The sequence below is a fragment of the Pundamilia nyererei genome, unplaced genomic scaffold (assembly GCF_000239375.1).
Source record: "Pundamilia nyererei isolate P.nyererei 1_Seehausen unplaced genomic scaffold, PunNye1.0 scaffold00001, whole genome shotgun sequence".
NCBI lineage: Eukaryota > Metazoa > Chordata > Actinopteri > Cichliformes > Cichlidae > Pundamilia > Pundamilia nyererei.
The window spans coordinates 10,372,518-10,395,843 of record NW_005187402.1 but is presented as its reverse complement, the minus strand read 5'-3'; the positions used below and the strand labels follow the sequence as shown (position 1 = coordinate 10,395,843).

Below are 23,326 nucleotides of genomic sequence, written 5' to 3'. Positions count from 1 at the left end.
AAGAAATAAATGAAAAATGTAAACATCTATGTTTAGTGAACTTTGCAGTGTTGCTCTGTGGTGCAGCTACTACATCCTAGCAAAGTTTACACACTGTGTCTACTTGATCCACGTCTGACTCCGTGAACCCATAATGTTTCCACACCACTGAAGTTTTTTTTTACCTCTCTTTTCAACCAACAGCAGTCACTCTCCTCTCCAAATAACTTCTGCTTAGCTTTCCGAGCTTCCCTCGGGTCCTCTTAATTGTTGTGACGCGTGTTCGGAATGGAGAGCGGTGCGCTCGATTTACCACACGGAGCAGCGCCAGAGTAAAGTACGAGGGAGGGGCTAATAATCGGCTCAGTCATTTTTAATGATCGTTGAAAGCCCAGATCGTAATCGCGATTAAAATTCGATTAATTGAGCAGCCCTACACTAGACCATATATGCCCTGTAGCCCTGAACCTTTCTACATGTTTCCCACAAGATATGGATATGAGAACATGTTCAATCAGAAGTGTGATCGGACATAAACGTTCTCTTCCTTTTACAAGGTCTGAGCTAAGTCCGATTGAGCCCATTTGCGAATACAGGTAAGGGTCCAGTGACTTCAATATAGGGTCATATGGGCTAGTTGGGGTCATATTTCAACTAACAACTCAAAAACCATTGCCTCCACTGCAGGTGTTCTCTGGGCGTAGACAGCTGACGAGAGGCCCTAGTTGCACCACACAGCTGGAAAACCTGCAAGGAAGTCACTAGTAAAGTAACAGAGAGTCAAGCCTTCCTCAGTTGCAGACAGGGGGTTAGGCCAAGAGCCATCCAACACCTTTAGTGTGTGCTGCTGATGACAGACTGGACCAGGCACCCTGGTAACGTGGAGACAAAGACAGCCGGAGGCAATCGTTAATGATCCTTCCCCAGGTGAACCTGCAGAAACCTTAGTATGGCTTCTCTTTGTTGATCATAGGTACTCTTCCTGTCGTCCCAGCTTGATCTGGACTTGAAGGTACACAAGATTTATTAAATAGGCAGGCAAATGATATTACAATAATGATCCAGCCACTAAGATGACTGATAGTCGTAGATGCCATACAGAAATTTATGAATTTTTGCTTCTTATCATCTTTAACCGTCTGATATGTTTTATCACACGTGCTTTCTGATTATCTTATCTCATAGATGTCAGTGCAGGCTGTCAGGACCAGATCCTAACAACAAAGAAAGAAGAACGTATGCTCTGGATTCATAAAAAGCAACACCAAATTTAGATTAAGAAGGTTTTGCACCAAGCGGCATTTGGTAGGGTACTCAAAGCTCACTTTGTGGTTGTTCCTTCTTCATTAAATGACATTAGATCCCCTAGGAGCATGGTACTTATATGTGCAGACTTAAAAAGCTAAAACAGTACTAACCACGTTGTTGCAGCTGGTGTTGTGACAAAAACAGATTGTCAGAATAGTGGCAAAAGTGACTAAAATCAAGCAATAAACTAATTTGAGTAAAGTTTCTGCATTCCTGCATTTTAGACCTTTGGCAGTTCATGATTTTAACATATGGCGCTTATTGTATAAATGGAAACAGATGGCCTTTTTGTTGTATCTGGCAGTTTTTCAAAGTCTGTCTGAGAGACTGAGTCTCTTTGCAGTCAGTTTACAAGTGGACAGACTCCTCGCAGTTACCATGAAACTCCAGTGGCTGCGAACCTGCTAGTCCTGGCTGTCCTGTCTTCTGTTTTCCCTACGCACCGGATCGCTTTCCAGGTTGCTGTTGCAGGGGCCCTCTATCATTCAGATAATTCTCCAGAGAGGATGCTTCTTTTGTCACATGTACTCCAACATCACTGTCTTGGACGGCAGGTGGTGATGCTAGACCTTCAGCTGTGGTGGATGCACTACAAGCTCCAGGGCCACAGTAGTTTGGAGTTGCAGTCTAACACTGTGGAGGTGGAGTATAGGTATTTAGTCATTAATGCATATGCACCTGTCTATACAGAGAAACACCGGATTGTGCAGATATCTGATGAAGTTGAGAAGAGACTGGTTTTGGTTGATTTTAATTTTAATTTTTTTAAAGTCATTAATCCTTGACATGTTGGTGATTTTTATTCCTTGTTACCTTTGGAAAAGTAAAACTGAAGAACCATGGAAATCATGGATCACTTACTTGGCACAAATGCTCTCCATATGTGCTGCAGACAAGCGGTTATTACCTGTGATTTATTTGGACCAGTGAAAGCTTTTGACACCGAGATCTGTGGATTTCATAGAGTACTGTATTTGGAAGGCTGCAGATGCATGAGACGAATGCAGCAAAACCTTAAAATCTGAACAATTACTGTAAAGCTTGATGCCACATGGACAAAGTTAGCAAATCTGTTGCCTTTTGCGTGGGATGTACCAAGGTTTTGGAACGTTTTTCCCTGTTGTTTGAGAATGAATTGTCTTGCACAGTGGCAAACCATCACTACCTGGAGGTTAAGCAGTTTGCTTGGTATTGTCTCTGCAAGTTTGCTGCCTTCAGAGTATATGTCCAGGCATCCAAATAAGTAAGTCACCTATAAAATTATAGTTCCCTTTCAGCTGATTCACTCGGTACAACACATAAAGTACGGGATTTCCCTCCGCGAATATTAGAAGAGGAAACCTGTGTTTACGTCTTGACTTGTGATGATATGTGCATGATGACAGGGCTGAGTATTTGCTGCCGAGTTATTTGGGCAATCAATCAAAGCCATTAAGGCTTTGATCTGTGGAAGAAGCAAACAGAGGCACTGCGTGACATCATCGCCAGACGTCATACCAAGCCCAAACTAACTAGATCTCACAGTCCTACTGCTCCTCTGCCACCGGGCAAGAGCAGCATCCACTGCTGCTGTGGGTGAACCTTCAGTGAGAGTGCAGCCTCCAGCTCGAGTTCCACGCCAGTCGGCTTGGAGCAAAGGTCCACATTCAAGCTCCCGGTGGGACCCAACGCCAAGGATGAAAAAGCCTTAGTAGTCCTAGGTGTGGGATTGAGCGGAGAGGGGCTCCAGTGGCAAAGATACAATAAGAGGCGCAGTCCTAGCATCAGTCCTTGAAGGCGTTGTACTTTCCCAGCACCGTCTCCCAAGCACAAAGCCCCTGCACACAAAATGTCTCAGGTTGTAACTCCCAGTTTGGGTGTGTTAAAACATCAGGTGCCGATGTCACATCAATCTGTCACATCAGTCTAACAGATGCTTATTTTCATGATGCTATACAAATGAACAACAGGCAGTTTTTGAGGTTTGTATTCGAGGGGGCAGCTTACAAGTACCTGGTGCTGCCATTCGGGCTCTTTCATTCTCTCTTGCAAATCAATGATCAAGAAACTGACCTCACAGCCCACTGTTTATCACTGGTGCTAGTTTCAGTCATTATGCAAATGAACTGCTTAAAAGGTTAGGGGAAACCTTTCCTATTAAGACTAAGTCGTTGCCGATCAGTTTCATAGATGGTGTTAATCAATAACATGATGTAATATTCCCACCTCAAGTGTAAACAAATGTGACTAGAAGAAGAGACGGTGGGAGTCTGGAAGACTGGCATCTCCATTAAACAGCTGTAGTCCTTTGTGAGAAGTGGGAGCTCAGGTGTTCTTATGTTTACTTTGTGTAGCCGATCATTTGAATGTGAACTTTGGCAACGATCAACCATTGTGCATATTTGCATAAAGTAACAGATGACGGAATAATCATGTCTCTATGAAAATGTTCTTTTTACATTTGTAAAAAAGGTTTTCATTCAAAATCTTTACGTATCCTTCTTTCTTCACTATTCTGTGGGACGAGATTCCTAGTTCCAGAAGCACTGAAGCGTCATCTCAGCATAATACTCCCACCACCATGTTTCACTGGGAGCTTGATGTTCTTTCTCCAAACATAAGCTGAGTGTCTGTGATCAAAAAGCTCCAGTTTCATCTCATGTGGCCAAAGGTCGCGCTTCCAGTGTGCATAATGTTTCACCAGGTTGTCCTTGTTCTGTACTGTGTGGCAATCTTTGAATTTCTTGATGACACTTCTCACTCCAGTTCTTGACTCTTGGAGCAGCTTTAATAACTTTGTATATCCAGCTCGTGTTTTGTGAGCATCTACAATTCTTTTTCTCCAAAGAAAAATAGCATGACTACTAGGGCTGCCACAAACTATTATTTTGATAGTCGACTAGTCACCGATTGTTTTTGCGATTAGTCGACTAATCAGATCATGCATCAGTTGGACGTAAAACGTAGAAGCTTATTGCACCAGAATATCTGCTCTTATATAACTATCCTTAGCTTACAGCTTAAAGTGTTTAAGATATGTGCTAACTAAAAATGAAGACAAGATGAAAGTTTATTAAATTTTATTTAAATATATTGTTTCGGTGGAGTTTAATGAACTCAGCCATCTGCTCATTGCTATCTTAAATATAACAGGACACCGGAGTATATTCTCGAGCATCTGACACTTTGATAATCAGTTGTCTGCTTGACTTTTATTCAGCTGTGTAAAAACTATAACTTTAATCTCAGCCTAACCGATTTACTCAGGAACAAATAAAACACTGAAAAAAGCCAAACAATAACATTTTAAGTTATCTAAGTGACTTATATATCATGTTTAACCTGAGTAGCGAAAGACGGAGGTGGGTTCGAAAACTATTTGCTGGGAGTCTCACCGTCTCTAGTGAGCCTTGAACCCCGGCTAGCTATCGAGCTGGTGGGTAACAGACATCTCCAAAAACGTCAGAGTGCTTTTGAAAATATGTGATGTCTTGATAAACCGAGCAGATATTTGAAGTTTACACAGCTACATTCTCGCCTGAAAATATGTTAAAAGTTTACTTTTTGACCCAGAAAGAATAATAACAGAAATATTAAAACTAAGTCGCTGCCGCCATTGTAGGAAACTGAGCAGGGCCGCGCTATGAATTCTGGGATAGGTTGGGCCACGAAAGATACATCCGACCCATCCTTCAAATCTGGGGAAATGAAGGGCGGATTTGGAGGAGTCTTCGAATTTGAACAGCCTTCGTCGTGTTGCTGTAACGTAATTGGCCTACAAATGCAGGCTCAGGAGTTTGCGGTTCCTGAATTTGAACACAGCCACGATACCGGACACTGCTTCTTCTTCTTCGGGGTTTAACGGCAGCTGGAATCCTTGTACGTGCAGTGCTGCCATCTTCTATTTCAGTTCGTTATTACACTCTTAAATCCTACTACTTATTTCTGCGTCTTTTGGGATCTTAAAAAGCTTCAAACGACACGTCGACTATTAAATTAGTCGTTGACAATTTTGATAGTTGACGTAATCCTGACTAGTCGACTAATCGTGGCAGCCATAATGACTACTATTAAGGCTGATTGTGATGGTAATATCCCGTGTCTGGTTCTGTTTTTGTTTTTCAGAACTAGCAAATACAGTTATGGTTACTGGGGGAAAAAGACAAATGAAATTAATACCATTTGGACAGATATGACAGTTTTATTAATCTTGTTCTTGGTATCCACAGCCAGTACTATTTTTCAAGCAGGGCACATTCATAGTAGAGTAGCACCCAGAACTGCAAGAACTAAAGTGGATTTACCATTTGGTGTTCTTCACTTCTATAGTGAGTGTTGACTGACTCATACTTGTATGGCTGTTATTTACTCTCCAAATCACACATCTTTTTTCAGATTTCTCACTGGGCTGGGCAGCATGGTTAAGGGGACTTTTCCACAGATGATGCATAAAGGAGCAGTTACTGAGTAAATGTGCAGATGTTTTTTCACTTAGAGAATCCAAACAGCAGCCTGGGGTTTTGAGGGCTAACCTGAAAACATAACAAAAGATATCTCAAGTTTTCCTCTAGCAGTACTCAGCCTCCTTGAAGTTTAAGTTCAATTAAATGTGGATTATACATATTTTACACATATTATACATATAGGTTATATAAACCTGTTGGAGCATGCAGTTCACTTAATTCACAAAACCAAAATACAGTTTAACATCCTGTGATGGTAATATATTAATTAACTTTGTATCAAATTTGATATTTTAATACCTTTTTAAGGAATCAGATTTGCTTTGTTTGTTTAGACTTGCGATTTCCTGAAAGTGTTAGAGTCTGCAGTAATTTCACTTGCTTCATCACTTCACAGTCCTTGTGTGTATGTTCTGGTTGATTTTGCAGGTATTTGTGGAGTTTGAGAATGCTTCGCAGCGCTGTTCTTGGGTGCAGGTGTATGACGAGGGGGTGAAAGCTGTGCTGGTAGAAGACTCCATTGTTTGGGCCCGTCGTAGCGACGTTACCGACACAAGCGGAGCCTCGGCACCAGCCTGGCCTGCTCTGGTGAGTGCTCAGCTGGAAACAAGCAAAACCATTAACCACCCAAATAGTCTGGGCTCCATCTGTGAATGAGGAGTAGAGTGAGCTGTACTTAGATCAGATTTATGTTTGGAATGTAAAGTGAATGGAAGTTGGATAACTCTTTCGGTCATTGAAATTCATTTGAAAATAAAGTGTGCACCTGATCCCACACTGGTGTCTCCCGACTCATCGAGAGGAGACAAAGAAAAATTAAAGCGCCATTTACATGTTGCTCACCTTCCACATCCACACTGGGAGTTATTTTAGTCATTGTTGTACGCTCTGCAGTGCACATTTGCATATAAGTATAATAATGTCCAATCTGAAGGTTACCATCACCTCGTACGCGTTTTGAACAGCTAACACTTGCAGCTGGATATTGGCAATGATAGCTTAATTTCAACAACAAAATGAGTCAATTACTATGGAGTTTGATTCAGTGCTTGATGTTTTACTTGCATAAGATCAAAGCATCCATGTTTAATGTAAATGCATAAAGCACGTTATAATTGTATTATTTGTTTCTATATTTCTTTGTGTGATCGGTGTGAGAGTGCTGTTTTCTTATTTATATGAAAATGACTCTACATCAACATTTTGGGACCAATGTATGACAAAGAATTAACAAAAAATGATCTGCACGGTTTGAGTGCAATTGCAAAACATTGTCTACATGCACATTTAAAAAAAAAAAAAACAAGAAAAATGCTTGCATGTGTTCACGCATGGACTCTTAGTACATACGTATACAACTGGCTTAATGATCACCTTGAGGGCAGACAGGAAAGTCAGCACATCATTAACTGCTTATGTTACTTATCTTCCAGATAGTAAACAGAAGTCAACCGAGGCCAGGTCAATGTGCAGTCTGTTTTACCCTTTCATAGACGTTTTGGTTTTGAATTGGCCAGTTTACTTTACTTACTTAGTTACTAGTGCCTCCAGAACTGTCCCTAATATTTCATGGCATAGATTCAACAAAGTAATGGTGTCATTCCTGAAATATTCTGGTTCCTATTGGTAGTTGCTACAGATGTGTTGGTTACACATTAGAGCTGCATTAAATCATTGAATACCTTCAATAATCTTAAAAAATGGTTGATGCATTTTTTTGGTTCAATGCTTTGGGTTAATCCAACAACTTGGTAGCGCTCACTTGTCACCCTGTAAATCACAAATGTGTCACCCACATTTGTGATTTAAAATATTTAAAATGTTTTTACTGCAGGCCAGTAAAAATATACATGGGCCTGTAAAACTCTAGGCTGCTGACATGGACACTGAATTATTGACATCAACTATTACCATTAATTATTACATCTACACCGTTAGAACGTCTGTTTTCTGCAGTAGAAAATATTGCATTTAAAAGCCCAGTTTCAGTTTTAAAAATGTGGACATGCTTGCTTTTCTTCATTGCAGTCATCATTTACAGACACACGAGCACACACTCAGAAAACACATACGCCTGAACACCCACCAGATCTACTACGTCCAAGTGATGCAGTACAGTCAGAACTCTTTTTGCCTCCTATTAATGGAAGAACACATTGAAAGAAAGAGTAAAGGCTGTTTTATTCTGTGCCTCAGCTTAGATTGTGTATATACCTTTTTTTCTTTTTCTGTTTTTTTTAAATTACTGTTACTTTGGATTTAAGAAATAGTTTTCTTTAAAATATGATTTTAATATGATATTTAAATACAACGAGAGGTTTGAATTGTTTTGGCAGACATTGTATTCAGTTAAACTATTAAAACATTGGTTTCCATTTTAGAAATTGCAATTAGTAGTGCAGTTTGAAAGATCAGTTTCCTCTCTTGAATAATTATCGTTGCTCATTAATATGACAAAGTAATATTCAGTTAATCAGATAATTGATCGAACACTCGATAACTAAAATAATTGATAGCTGCAGAACTAATGCATACATCTAATGCATCCGTGATGTAAATCTCCTGTTTCACCACATCCCAAAGGTGCTCTATCGGATTGGGATTTGGTGTCTGTCGAGGCCATTTCAATACAGTGAACTCATTGTCATGTTCAGGAAACCAGTTAGACGTGACTTGAGATTTTTTGACATGGTGTGTTATCCTGCTTGAAGCAGCCATCAGAAGATGGTCACACCATGGGCATAAAAGGAGCTGGTCAGCAACAGTACTCAGGCAGGCTGTGGCATTTAAACGATACTCTGTTACTATAAGATGATTAGAGTATGCCTAGAAAATATCCCCACACCATTAAACCCAACCCAATAGCCTGCAAGGCAGGAATGATCAATGTCTTCATGCTGTTTATGCCAAGTTCTGACCCTGCCGATTGATTTTCCAGCAGAAATTGAGACTCATCAGACCAGGCAACATATTTCCAATCCTTTGGTGAGCCTATGTGAATCGTAGACTCTGTTTCCTGTTCTTAGCTGACAGAAATAAGACCCAAGGGCCTTCTGATGTTGCCCATCTGCGTCAAGGTTCAATGTGTTCTGCATTCAGAGATGCTCTTCTGCATATCTTGGTTCATCAAGTGGGTGTTCAAGTTACTGTTGCCGTCCTATCAAGCAGTCTACAACAGCATGGCGTTTTTACCCAAAGAACTACTGCTCACTGGCAACTTTCTTTTTCAGACCGTTCTCCGTAAGTGCTAGAGATGGTCCTGTGGGTAAATCCCAGTAGATCAGCACTGTCTGAAATACCCAGTCCAGCCTGTCTGACACCAACAACCAATAACCATGCCTTATTCAGTCAGTTGAATGACCATTTTTCCTCCATTCTGATGCTCAGTTTGAACTTAAGGAGGTTGTATTAACCATGTCTGCACACCTAAATGCACCGAGGTGCTGATTATACCAAATATAGTGGCAAGTAACTGGTGGTGGACTATTAGACTGATCTACAAAATTGTATAACATACAAAAAAATGCATAAATGCATACTTTTGTTACTCCTTTTGGTTGTTGAACTGAATAAACCTAATGTAAGTTTTCTCCCTGTATTTATCTCATTACATGCTCTCGCCTTTTCCACAGACTTTCCGCTCTCTGGTGGACAGAGTTGGTTTAGGATCCTTGGTTCCTGTAGAGTATTTTGGAAACAAGAATTTTGAGTTCCTGCCCGACAACAAAACTGTCCAAAGGTTTGAGGTATACAAAAATTCTAGCGTTTGTTAAAGAAGTTTGCGAACTTGTATATCAAACAGTACCAACAACATTTTGTGATTTAGCGTCTGGTGTTTTCTATTTCATGCAATCATTAAACAGATTGACTATTTATCACTCAGGATACATGTTAATGTCACAGCTGCATACATGTTTTGTTCTACATTTCAGCTCTACTTGCGAGCGCTGCTTCAGATCAGTTTGGTTTCTGTCCTTTTGCAGGTTGATAAAGATGTTAGACACCCTTTGCTGTTGGAGCAGCCATCTCTGCAGGCTGCCATCTCCAACTGGCGTACTGACTTTGAACTGCAGGAGATATTCAGGAAGGGTAAGTTTCAACCTTCACCAGTTTCCTTTATCTCGATTTCACATCCTGGATGTGGTACATACCAAAACAATTAAGGGTGTTTGTCACATAATTAAAATTGAAAGGAGTCCTAATCAGTGGCACTTACTTAAGTTAAGCCTATTAATTTCTGGTTATGATTTATTTGATGTTCTTAAACGTGGCATTTGGGTGGCTTTGTAGTTTAGTGATTTACACGTTTGGTACAACAGCAACTCAGACAAGCACATTGGCACACAGCTGCTTGGGTTAATTAGCTTCCCACTGACTAGCTAATCGGTGGCATGCAGTCTGTTTTCAGATGACCTCAGATAAGTTTGAACCTTGGCTGAGTAGGTACTAAAAAAGTACCAGGTACCACCACCTACTGGAAAATCCTTAAAGTTGAGTCAAGCCCATCTGACCTCAGTAGGTACTAGTGGAAATGGGCTATAACAGTGCAGACGACTATTCCTATGAAGCGATACCTTTGCTGCAATTTGTTTAGTGCAAATTATAGTGGAAGACCTAAATATTATGCCGCCCTCCTCTGTATTTTTCACATTTTACAAAGTCCTCTATTGGGCTGGTCTCTTTCACAGAGCCGATCTGGCCCTCAGGTTGGACACTGTCACTCGTATTGTTAGAGAAATGAAGGAATTTGAGTTCAGAATAAAAACCATCTGTGTTTTATTTAAAAGCAACATGTCTGTCTGGCAGATTTAAATGACATGTGAGGGATGTAGATTTAATTCTCTCAAGTCCTGTTTTCCCATTGTACCTGTCCTCAGGTTCATACACCATTCAAGGACGCAAAGTTCGTGTGTACCAGCCGGAGTTTGAAGAGTGCTGGGCCACTGGACTGGTCTCACAGCACGACCCTATCTCTCACATTATGGAGATTACCTTGGATAAGGTAATGTTTATGTTTTGCCTAAATAAATTCTACTGTTCATGGTGTAAATAAATGTTACTTAATGACTACACTTTTTTCTTTTTTTTTGCGCTGCAGGGAGAAGAAAATCAGATGGTTGATCCTCGTGTGATACACGTCATGCTGACAGAGGAGGAGGTAGGGTTGTTTCATTAGTCGATATCCGTCAAACTCTCCTCATGCTGTGTGCTGTATGTTTAGTTAATAAGTCATTTGAGATTTAGATTTTTAATTATTTCTGGATATTTTCTGCCTTCAGCTTGGCAAGAATGGGCGGCGAAGGAAGGACAGCGAAACAATGAAAGGAGACAGCGGACGCAGACGCAGGACTGCCTCAGAAGGTGAGGATGACTTGAACTTGAAACGGTTTAAAGGAGCAGCAGATACCGGAGCGGACGCACAAAACTGCGGCGACACCAGCAAAACTGCAGTGGACGCGATGGGGATTTGGGCTGGAGACTCTGGTGAAAGAGTCAGCAGCACAACCAAAAATGGAAGCTCTTCAGATGGAACCTTTCCTCAGGGCCGAGGTTCGCCCCCAACAATTAATTCCTCGCTCCAGATGGACCAGTCAAACGCTAGTTCTCCTCTCTATCCCGGCCACATCAAAGAAAACGGTCGTGCAGTCGCCACGCAGGGAGCAGCAGACTCGACCACCACCATTACACCCACTCCTCCTCCCCTCAAACCAGCCCCTTCCCCCTTTTCCACTGCGTCTTTTCCCTCACTAGGCCAGATGCCAGTCTTGGTTCCTGGAGCACCAGCCCCCAAGGCCTCCTCATCCCCCCAGCTCGAACGAGAGGAGGGCAACCAGGCAGCTTATTCCAAAACAGCTGCTCTTGTTTCCCCAGGACCTGTCACCATTTCTTGGTCACAAGACAGCGTTCCCAGTGTTTCGCTTTCAGCTTCTGTGGGTTTTAGCTCTAAAACTTCTAACTGGGGAAGCCAGACGGAGGTAAAACCAATGATGTAACAAGTACCATTAATACTGTACATTTCCAACAAATTGCTCTTTGCAATCTGTTATCTCTATTATTTGACTTAACCGTGTTGTGTTTCTGTTCCTCAGGGATCTAAAACAGCATCAGGCTTTCGTTTGTCCCAAGCTGGACCTACTGCTCCTGTATTTGGAGATGTTACCTCGCAGACCAACGGAGCTCCTACCACTACCACAGCCTCTCAGGATGCTCCCAAGCCTTTTGGCTTCAGTTTTGGTGGAGCAAAGACTGAGGCTCAGCCTAAGCCAGACCAGAACCTGTTTTTCCAGTGCATGTCGCAGAAGTCTGTCACCAGCCTAAATCTAACTGCTGATCAGACCCAATCCAAGGACACCAATTACTTTACTGCAGTGTCTGAGAGCCTGAGTAAAGAGCCTCCAAGCCTTTTCAAGCCAGCAGCCCCCACTGAAGGGCTGAAAAAGCCTGAGCAGCCTAAAGTGCCTGAGGTCCAGCAAACGGGAAATGGTGTGTTCAACAAATCATCATCACCCTTCCAGGGCATGGGGGGCTCTCCAGGAGGACGGAGCTCTGGCTTAAATGTGGGTGGTCCAGCAGTGTCCTCTGGAGCCCAAAGTGCTTCTAAAAAGAACAGTAATAATGGAAGTTCAGTAGTTGGCTTAGGGCTGCAGTCTGGTTTTAATTCTGCAGAGAGTCACCAGAACCTTTTTCTACAGAACTCCAAGGAGTCTGCTAATCCATTTTTGGCATACGGGGAAAAATCCTCCCTCACAGCTTTCGTTGGCCTAACTGGGTCCGAGCCACAGTCCATGGGTCCTGCGCTGGACAGCAAGCCGAACCTGTTCACTATGGCAGAGCCACCTAAGGGGATTCTGTCTTCTCCTTTCCCAGCATCGTCAGCAGCTGCTTCAACCAGCACTTCCCCCTCTCCGGCACCAGCCTCATCTCAAACGTTACAAAGTGAAGGGACTGAGACAAAGGAGGTGCAAGATGTTAGCGAGATTTCATCATCCACCTCAGACTGCCCGATGTTTGGAAACGCTGGCCCTGGCGGAATGGAGGAGGTGCCCGTGCCCTTCGACCAGAGCCAGTCTCAGAAGTTTAGCTTGGAAGACAGAGGCCAGTCGTCTAAACATGACTCCGAGTCCAGCAGCAACAGTGACCTCTCAGATCTGAGTGATAATGAAGAGGGCCTGGAGAAAGGTCAAATCCCAGGAGGACCTTCTGTTTCTGCCAAGGATGGAGCCATCATGCAGAAAAATAAGGTCCAGGGGGCCGCTAAGAGCCGTCCACGTAACAAGCCTTTCAAAGGTAAGACTTGTCCACTTCTCACTTTTTAAAATGGTGATAAACAAGCTTACCAAGAGAGGTAACACTAAACTCTCTTTTCCAGTGGGTCAGTCTGTACTTAAAGATCAGAGCAAGGTGCGTCGTCTAAAGCAGTCTGGTGAGTCCTTTCTTCAAGATGGTTCCTGCATCAATGTGGCCCCTCACTTGCACAAGTGCCGCGAATGCCGCCTGGAGCGTTATCGGAAATATCGGAATACGGGCGAAGAGAGCGACGACGATGATGATCCGAATGTAGCCTGTCGTTTTTTCCACTTCAGAAGGTATGGATCACGCAGCTTTGTCTTTCTTTATAATTTTATTTATGTATTTCTTTATTTTTGAAAAAAAAAAGTGTGTTTTGACCTTAATGTTTTACTCTTTTTGCTCGTGACTAGGCTGGCTTTCACTCGTAAAGGTGTGCTGCGTGTGGAAGGTTTCTTAAGTCCCCAGCAGAGTGATTCTATGGCCATGGGACTGTGGCTACCTGTGCCCGCTGTCCATGAGGGCCTCGACCTCGACACATCCAAGTACATCCTGGCCAATGTGGGAGATCAGTTTTGTCAGTTGGTGATGTCTGAGAAGGAGGCCATGATGATGGTGGAGCCTCACCGTAAGTATAAAGACATCTCTCTAAGCTCATGTTTTCGCATTAGAGTTTTGTTTGCCACGAGTTTAATCCGCTTATTTTTTGATTGCCCTGCAGAGAAAGTGGCCTGGAAACGTGCCGTGCGAGGCGTCAGAGAAATGTGCGATGTGTGTGAGACCACCCTTTTCAACATCCACTGGGTCTGTCGTAAATGTGGGTTTGGAGTGTGTCTGGACTGCTACCGGCTTCGCAGGAACAGGCCAAGGGAGGGTGAGTCACTGCAGTGATATTAGAGTAACTTTAGGGCTGTTTAGTGTGTCTTATTTTATTCCTTATTTAGCTTTTTGTGTTGGAAATACATGGTTGACTTTATTCTGTCCTTCAGATGTAGACGAAACTCCGGAGGATGAAGTTTTCTCTTGGTTGAAGTGTGCCAAAGGCCAACCTCACGAGCCACAAAACCTCATGCCTACACAAATTATACCTGGAACAGGTAACATGTACATTATGATCAACTCCCCCATCGCAGGAACATTAAATGTTACCCGTGATCAAATATTGCTACAGTAAAAGGTGTGATGATCGTACTCTCCTTCTCTTCCAGCTCTTTACAATATAGGAGACATGGTGCACTCAGCAAGAGGCAAGTGGGGTATTAAAGCCAACTGTCCCTGTGCCAATCGACACACTAAGCCTCTAGTGCGCCCTACTGCCCCAAATGGGATTTCACAGGTACAGTTTTACAACTTTACGAGCTTTCTTTTCTCATGTCTACACTTTGAAAGCTCCTAAACTGATGACTCTGCTATCTTGTTATGTGTGTCTCAGCAGTCCACACCGGGCAGTGGGGGTGTCCTTGCAGGTGCAACCTCTGGTACTGGCATCACTCCAAAATCAGAGGGAGAAACATCAGCAATCAAAACAGAAACCACACAGACACCAGTATCGTCAGACAGTGGGGGTGGAGAAAGTGTGGGCAGTACCAGTACCTCCACCAGTGGTACGTCCTCCCCCTGTAACCTCACACAATCCTCTGTCAAGGAGTCGCGCTCATCAGGAGAAGGCAACAGCTCTGCTCTGCACTGGCTGGCAGACTTGGCCACACAGAAAGCCAAGGATGACACAAAGGGTAAGTAAGAAGTGGGTTACAAGTGTTGAGTGTGTAAAATCTTAGTGCATGAAAAAGATTACATCAACCTAGGATCTGAATAACGTCGCTCCTTCCTCCCATCTTTCTCCAGACTCCGGTTCGCTTCGCTCCATAATGAGTCGAGACAGTCGACCTCCCTTCGGCCTGGACTCCCTCAGTGCTCTGTCAAAGCCTTCTGCTTCTAGCCCTAAGCTATTTAACAGCCTTTTACTGGGCTCCAGCATGGCCCAGTCTAAACCTGAGGGATCCAGTCTCCGGGACCTGCTCAACTCCGGACCAGGAAAACTGCCCCAAGGCCCTGGAGAGAGTGGGGTACCATTCCCCTCTGTTTTTACCTCAGCAGGCGTAAGTAAAATGTTTTCATTTTTCCATATGATGATCAATTTTTTTCAAACGTATGTATCAACACAAAAACTTCAGCTAAGTTTCTGAACTTGAAATTATACTTTAAGTCCATTTAAATATGGAAATTTAGATGCTGAAAACAGGAATACAATTTGTTGTATTTTAGCAAGCAACAGATTTCTGCAGTGCACAAGTTGTGGAGTAAATCATTAAAAAATTACCACCATCTACTGATTCTTTGGAAATTTTAGTGTATAAACTACTGAAACTGTACTCCTTCAACAATAGTATCGGCTAGCTAGAAATAAAACTACATAGCTGGGTAACCCAAAATCTTTACGTGACCTGACAGAGCGACAAGCTGAAGAGCAGCCTTCCAAACTTCCTGGATCACATCATCGCCTCAGTTGTGGAGACCAAGAAGGCCGAGGGCCGTCGCACCGGGGCCTCTGAAGGCGGAGAACTCGGAGCGTTAGGGTCTCGCAAAGACGGCGTAATGGGCCTTAGCGTTTTGGAGCCACATACCTCACACTCCTGGCTCTGCGATGGCCGACTCCTTTGCCTACAGGATCCCAGCAACAGCAACAACTGGAAGATCTTCAGAGAGTGCTGGAAGCAGGGACAGGTAAGAATTATGATTAGCATAACTTCATCTTTCATCCAATTCTTTGATTTTTGTGTTAAAATTATGCAGAGATGGATGTTACTGAGCTATGGGTTGAAATTTTATTGCATTGATTGATGTAACTCACCCATTACTGTCTGATTACCTCTGCTTTGTGGCCAGCCTGTGTTGGTGTCAGGGATACATAAACGTCTGAAGACTGAGTTGTGGCGGCCTGATGCTTTCAGCGAGGAGTTTGGAGACCAGGATGTAGACCTGGTCAATTGTAGAAATTGTGCTATTATCTCTGATGTAAAGGTGCGAGAGTTCTGGGATGGCTTTGAGGTTATTTCCAGTGAGTATCCAAACTCTCTTTTTCCTCAATTATTTTATTTGTTACTTGGATCCATGAGATCACCAATTATTGTATCTAGCATGTTTTTCTCTGATGCTGGACAGATGTCACTAAATGTGTTCTTTATGAATGCAGAGCGACTGCAAGATGCCGATGGCCTGCCCATGGTGTTAAAATTAAAGGACTGGCCTCCAGGTGAAGACTTCAGGGACATGATGCCCACACGGTGAGGAACACAAAAATATTTACAGAGAAAGCGTCTCAGTGATGTTCTGCGGTTGTTCGCTCATACACATGGAGGACATAGAGGAGCTAACTGATTTGATCTCTTCTTTGTATTTTCATGCTTTGCAGCTGTAAATTCTGCCTGTTTGTATTTATGTAAGGTCTGTTATTGATGGGAATGTCTCTTGTACCTTTCCCAGGTTTGACGATTTAATGGACAACCTCCCTTTGCCCGAGTACACAAAAAGAGACGGTCGTCTAAATCTCGCTTCGCGCCTCCCTAACTTTTTTGTGCGTCCTGACCTTGGACCGAAGATGTACAACGCTTATGGTAAGAACAACGTCTGATGGAATTATTTTGTCTTTCTCTCCTTATGTGCGATATAATTTATTTATCTCGCATCACTCGTTTCCCTCTATTTTAACCTGCAGGCTTAATATCGACTGAAGACCGGAAGGTGGGAACCACTAACCTCCACCTGGATGTGTCTGATGCGGTCAACGTCATGGTCTATGTTGGCATCCCTCACGGAGAAGACAACCAGGAGGAAGGTTGGTAGACTTAAACACACTTTGTCTCCTTTTTTTACGGTCTTGCTTTCTGTGTTCAACAAACTCATTGAAGATCAGGATTGTTTAATTTAACCGATTTCCAATAAAATGAACCAAATAGGAGCTAAAAATTTTACCTCTGCGGTCTCTCCGTAAATGGAAGAGAGTCACATTGGTGCTCCGACGCTGTTGCCTCTGCTGCTCATTTGATTTAAGAAGGGACAGTGTATATTAGCTGGTATGACTCCATCATGTAAATAACCCCGAACATCCAGATTTAGCACTACAGGTCAGATATCTGGAGTCTCTGTCAGATTTATGGCTTAAAAGTAAACGTGCAAAACCATATAAGCAAAGAGAAACTTAATCAGCTATAGTAATAAGTGGGAATAAGCTTTAAATGTCAGGGTTTTGTTTTATTTTCCAGGCTTGTGACAGTGAGATTTACACGTATATCTGTTCCTGATAGTAAAAATGTGTTACTGTAATATATGAATGTTTTTGAAATCCATCCTGACTTCCAAAAACACAAATTTTTGTAATGTGAGAGTATTTCTGTAACAATATTACACACCTTGCACACTAAAGCCATATTATCCTGTGAAGCATTAAGTGGAGTACAAGTTAACGAACTTTCTTCTTGAAACACTTCATCACTCATTCCTCACTTTATCGCTCTTGAACAACCCAGTTTTTCCACAACCTCATCCTAAACATTATAGCTACACTGTTTTAGTTGTCTTGGCTTGGACTCTGATAAGACCCTTCAGTGGGTCTTGCTCATTTACATTGTGGCAAAATTTCTCATTCACAGAGGCAGAAATCTCTGGACGCAAAGGTCTGTAGACTTTCAGTTGTATAAATTGAGTAGCATGCCCTTCTTCTTGACTAACTCCCCTTCTTCACTCCTCCACTCCATCCTTCTGTTATCTGTGCAGTAGGGGCCAGAGCACTGGGAACCGTCTGCTAGTTTCTGCTGCTGCATTTTTTCCTGATTTCTGTGTAAATACACGCTTTATTAAACTAAGTAACCACATATGGCATTTAAATTTTCCGCATTGCTGCTCTCTGGAGATCCGTGTTTTTTGTTTTATTTTCCTTTTGTGTATTTTCAGTGTTGGGTTAGATAAATGTGACACATTTGGTTGGAGATTTGGTAGTTTTGGGTGCACTGTGCTCTGGTCCTTACCCCGTGGGAGAAAAGTTTGAATGAAGGGCATCTAGATTTGGCATTACCTGTTCCCCTCTGCAGGCTTCTTTTCACTCATCTGAGTGACTCTCATGCTCCTGCACACACGCAATTAGGGATAAGTAGGAAACTACATTTTCCTGTAGTGTGCTTATCTAATATTCTTATTTAGTTGATGAGGTTTTAAATTTATAGCAAAGACATAAGTGAGTAGTAGAGGGAAGAGATTTGTTATGCATTATTGAGCAAAGTTAGCAAAAAAGAACATTAGGAATAGAACCTCCACATCCAGCTGGTGATTTATCTTTCAAAAGTTAATTATGCTGAAATTACTACTTTCTTTTTAAGTTGTATATATTTTTCACCCTTTCCACTTCCTGGTGGTGACCCAGGAAGTGGAAAGGGTGCAGTCAGGAAAGCCACTCTGTGCAGGATAAAACTGGATGGGTTATTGTGCTTTAATTTCCCAGCTTTTTCAATGTTCAGTGGAAAAGTTTAGGAAGAATCAGCCGGATGTTTCTTTTCATTTTGAAGCATTAAACCACCTAAAACTTTTATTAGGATTTATTTTATTGCACTGATTACAGTCCAAAGAATATTACTCTAATGAGCACATCATTATTAGTAAGTCGGTTTAAGACAAATCCTTAGTATCCTTCCTTTTATACATAAAGACCCCAACAACATAAACATAAAAGAACTGTTGTAGCCTAGGAGCTGAACTTATAGCTGTAAAGAAGTTATTTATGATGGACTAGAGAAAAAAACTGCAGTCGTACACGGGCACGTTTATTACAGCTGAATGCAAACACGTTTAGATTTCAATGAGAAACTTTGACCACAGCCAGGTTTTTGGTGAGGGAAAGATGAAAGTCCACTGACGCGACGGATTTTATTACACGCGTTTGTTTCGATTCGTGTTAATGAATCAAAGGTCTGTCAGTATTATGGCGAGAGTCCAGTGGACTCTTATTAAGGCAGTAGTTTTAGCTGCTGTGTAAGTCAGCAGTAGGCTGTGAATGTTTATGTGTCATAAATGTGATTGTGTAGTCTGCAGCTTGTCCTGTCCTGTGCCCCAGTAGTTCTCAGCTGGTCTGACCATAGGATCTACATTTTCAGTAGTGACATATTTCCAAAAAAAGTAGTTAGTAGTTAGGAAATATACAATGCTTTCATGCACTAGAAACATAGTTTATTAAATATAATAATAATAATAATAAAGATTTGGATCTCAATAATATGAATGCTTAAGCCGCATTTATATTAATTACCGTATTTTCTCAAGTGAAAACCTTTATTCAGCTAAAAGGAGCACCTCCAATAATGCCTGGGGGACGTGATCAGCATGAAGAAATTAGCCTGTCTGGGTTCTCTTGTATTATTGTATGCCTTTAAAATCAAAGTGTTTTTGTGCACTGCAACACTAAAGGGCTTTTAATTTGAAAGTACAATAATGCACTAACTTTAAAAAAGTATTACTGAGACAAGACCAAAAATGTCTTTTTTTAAAAACAAACAAGACATTAGAAAGTAAACCTGCCTCTTGATACAGACCTGCTTCAGCAGTTGAGGTACATAAAAGTCATGTATTTGAGGAAATACAGTGGTCACAGTTCATTGAAAACCCATGAGCACACAGGCCTGCTGCTTGGCATGCTTGTGTCATGGAAGATGCAGATTCTGAGCTTTTAGTGCACTTCAGAATAAAACTCTTACAGCATTGATGTCCTCTTAGGTCATTTGTCACCAGTTGAGAACTACATCCCTGCACCGTTTCTGCCAAGAAAAAGTCTGTGATGGATGTATATGAATGAAATTGTTCTATTTAAAGAAAAAATATGTAGATTTAGCACTTCCAATCACTGTCCCAGCACTTAGCTTAGTCATTCATGGAAATGGAATCGAGTAAAACACGGTAGTGTTTAAAGTGCTGTGGAAAAATTTAACAATCACAGTGCAAAAGCTAATTTAAAAAGGCCACTAAAAGTCAAATAAACTAACTTCTCTTACAGCTGTTATAGAGACAGTGCTGATTACAACTGTTGTTTGCTTATGTTTGGTCTCCAGAGGTCTTGACCACCATTGAGGAAGGCGATGTGGATGAAATGACGAAGAGGAGGGTGCACGAGGGAAAGGAGAAGCCTGGAGCTCTCTGGCACATCTATGCTGCCAAGGACGCAGAGAAAATCAGGGAGCTGCTTCGCAAGGTCAGCAAGCCGGCAGATCTGTTTCAGGCTGGCTTGTCGCTAGCTGTAGCCGTAACATTTTGTAACCATAAACTGTGAGGACAGGATTGTCATTGGATAAATAAAACTGGGGTGGAACGATAGCTTGATTTCTGCAGAAGATGATTAAAGTTCACAAACAAAAATTTGCCAGCTGGGGAACTTTTACTTAAAAGCTCATTCTTTCTAAGCAATGGCTTGTCCTGACCTTTCACAGGTGGGAGAAGAACAAGGTCAAGAGAACCCGCCAGATCACGACCCGATTCATGACCAGAGCTGGTACCTGGACCAGGTGCTCCGCCGCAGGCTCTACGAAGAATATGGCGTCCAGGGTTGGGCCATTGTACAGTTCTTAGGAGATGCTGTATTTATCCCTGCTGGAGCTCCCCACCAGGTCAGACTGTTTTTATGTGAAAAGTGGAGCTGTACACATACCCTGTGATTCAACAGACCTGCCTGTTTTTTGTGATTTTTCTCACACCTCCATGAACACATTTGTCCTTTCTGCACACTCAGGTGCACAACCTGTACAGCTGTATCAAGGTGGCGGAGGACTTTGTGTCTCCCGAGCATGTGAGGCACTGTTTCAGGCTGACCCAGGAGTTCAGACACCTGTCCACTACTCACACAAACCATGAAGATAAACTCCAGGTGGGTGTGTTTTTCCTCTCAGTGTGTAGTTTTATGTCTTATTTGGATGGTTTATACTAGAGGACGATGTTTGCTTGTGTCACTTGAAGCTGTAGGCTATAGTTTACTTAACTCTGTGTTCACAGTTTTATGATCTTTTTATTGGAACAAAGAGTTTATTAGTTGCTGACAGTTATTTAAAAACTATAAAATTAAGATTGGTTACCAGTATGTCATCTATAAACTGGGGCTGAAGCCTGAGAAGCATTATAAAGTGTTAAAAATTGAAGGGTTTAAAGAAACAGGCACAATTTATATTGTTCACCTTTCATACACTCTTGTGTCTGTTTTGTTAACCCTTGTGTATATATATACACACTCAGCGGACACTTCATTAGTTACACCTGGCTGGTAATGGTGTTGTCTTTAGATTAGTTTTCATTTTTCATGGCATAGATTCAACAAGGTGCTGGAAACATTCCTCAGATTTTCATTCACATTGACATGACAGCATCACACAGTTTCTACATCCATGACGGGAATCTTCTGTTCTACCACATCAGGTGCTCTATTGGATTGGGATCTGTTAACTGTGGAGGTTGTTTGAGTGCAGTGAACTCATTGGTCATGTTTGAAAAACCTGTTTGAGATGATTAGTGCTTTGTGAGATTGCTTCAGTGTTGCTCAGCTAGTACTGAGTGGCTTAAAGTTGGATGGATGCATGTTTTCATGCTCTTTGAAATTCCGACTTTTTTCTGACCCGTTCCCTGTAAGCTCAGGAGATTGTTGTGTGGGAAAATCCCAGCAGATAAATGTTTAAAGTCACCTAAATCACCTTTCTTGCCCATTCAGATACTCAGTTTGACCATGTCTACACACGTAGCTCCACTGAATTACTGCCATGTAATTGGCTGATTGGATATTTGCATTAACCAGCAGCTGAACAGGTGTAACAAAGTGATCAGTGAGTGTATACACTGTTACAAAGGTGGATGTTTATATTAGAGGCCATTCTTCACTATAACGCAGCAGCATGTTTATAGAGTTCTCACTGGGAAAAGCTGATTGTTCTGTCTCTGTTTTATAGTCAAACACAGCACAGCGTGTGTTTACATATAACAATGCTATGTTTTTGTTAAATAAAAGGAAAAGCACGATGATACTCTTCAAAGTAAGATAATAAAAGAACTTTTTTTTCTTCTTCTCACAGCAGCATTGAAAAGTTATCATTTCTTATCGGTGTGAGGTGTTTTGTGTCTGGTGTTGTCTCACCACTGTTTTGTTGTATTTTTTACCCTCAGGTGAAGAACATCATCTATCACGCAGTGAAGGACGCCATTGGGACGCTGAAGGCCCACGAATCCAAACTAACGCGCCCTTACTCGTCTCCTCAAACCGCTGGCCTCTGAAGACCACTCCACTACATGCACACAGCGCATACATTTCATACCTACATAAACAAGTACCAGCTGCACAGCGCAGAGTACAGAGATAGTGTAGGTTGTTTTGAGGGCAGTGAAGGTTTGAGTGTGGGAAGACTGTACATTTGATTAGATGGGGAGGGATGAATCAGCGCTTCGATGAAGGAAGTCCTTTATCGCTGTTACACAGTACGCTCAAACTTGTCTAGTTGTTTTCCTTTTTTTTTTTTTCTGATTTTGGTTAACTCTGTATTTAAGGTCAGTGTGTTTGTTCTGTTTTCATTGTACATGTAAGACGTGAGAGTAAGGGAGGTAAAAGCTGACGTGCCTTTGAAGCAGAGGTTCAGCTACAATATAAGCAACTGACAAAAATGTGAGTACTGGGCTAACTTTCCTATTTTGATGACATTGATATTATCTTTCTTCAATAGGAGCGAGGTTAACCTGTTTTTTGTAGAAATTTTTTTTTCTGTTTAAGTTTTTAAACAGCTGATTGTTTCTGCCCTCTGTGGCTGAAATGAATTTGTGAAAACAGCCAGTCAAGGGAAGCAGACCAAAGTTTTGTATTTTTAGTTTTCTTATTTCACTTTTAGAGTAAGAAGTCTTTTTTTTTTAATTTTTTTTTTTATACACCACAAGGTAATAATTGGTTGGGTGGGGCTTCAAAGGAGGGCAGTTTTTTTTTCACTTGTCTTTGTCATGTGGGCTGAATGAACTGCAGACTTCCAACATGGTTCAAGAATCACAATTGCAGCTGAACAGAACTACTGGCCATTAACATTGTATCAATATATATATTGATCTAGCAGTCTGTTTGATTTTTCACAATAAAATTTACAAAAACTGCTGCTTCTCTGATCTTTTTTTTTTTTTAACCCATAAAGCCTCTACCCATTTCTTTATAATTTGCTGGGAAAATGTAAATTGGGTGCAGTGATACTAAGTATTGTTCAGGAATACTTCCCCAGGCTTCTTAAACAACATTCAGGGATACCTTTTGTTTCGTTCTG

At 41.8% G+C, this 23,326-nt stretch overlaps 1 protein-coding gene across 3 annotated transcripts in view; it reads left to right on the top strand.

Annotated features, from left to right (window-relative positions):
* kdm3b (lysine (K)-specific demethylase 3B) overlaps positions 1-23,154 on the top strand; it is a 26,390-nt gene extending 3,236 nt beyond the window's left edge. The window contains exons 2-25 of one of the 3 annotated variants that reach the window (XM_005719809.2): positions 6,159-6,317; positions 9,362-9,475; positions 9,713-9,818; positions 10,607-10,731; positions 10,828-10,887; positions 11,009-11,704; positions 11,819-13,016; positions 13,099-13,315; positions 13,430-13,644; positions 13,738-13,890; positions 14,006-14,113; positions 14,225-14,352; positions 14,452-14,749; positions 14,862-15,115; positions 15,468-15,740; positions 15,903-16,074; positions 16,210-16,300; positions 16,500-16,630; positions 16,732-16,851; positions 17,666-17,689; positions 20,108-20,247; positions 20,483-20,659; positions 20,782-20,916; positions 22,197-23,154. In XM_005719809.2, the coding sequence (XP_005719866.1) occupies positions 6,159-6,317; positions 9,362-9,475; positions 9,713-9,818; positions 10,607-10,731; positions 10,828-10,887; positions 11,009-11,704; positions 11,819-13,016; positions 13,099-13,315; positions 13,430-13,644; positions 13,738-13,890; positions 14,006-14,113; positions 14,225-14,352; positions 14,452-14,749; positions 14,862-15,115; positions 15,468-15,740; positions 15,903-16,074; positions 16,210-16,300; positions 16,500-16,630; positions 16,732-16,851; positions 17,666-17,689; positions 20,108-20,247; positions 20,483-20,659; positions 20,782-20,916; positions 22,197-22,304 (5,202 nt within the window). In that variant the 3' untranslated portion in view covers positions 22,305-23,154. Of the gene's footprint in view, positions 1-6,158; positions 6,318-9,361; positions 9,476-9,712; positions 9,819-10,606; positions 10,732-10,827; positions 10,888-11,008; positions 11,705-11,818; positions 13,017-13,098; positions 13,316-13,429; positions 13,645-13,737; positions 13,891-14,005; positions 14,114-14,224; positions 14,353-14,448; positions 14,750-14,861; positions 15,116-15,467; positions 15,741-15,902; positions 16,075-16,209; positions 16,301-16,499; positions 16,631-16,731; positions 16,852-17,665; positions 17,690-20,107; positions 20,248-20,482; positions 20,660-20,781; positions 20,917-22,196 lie in introns of all 3 variants that reach the window. The other 2 variants (XM_005719808.1, XM_005719810.1) reach the window with 2 other exon arrangements.
* Positions 23,155-23,326: the final 172 nt, after the last annotated feature.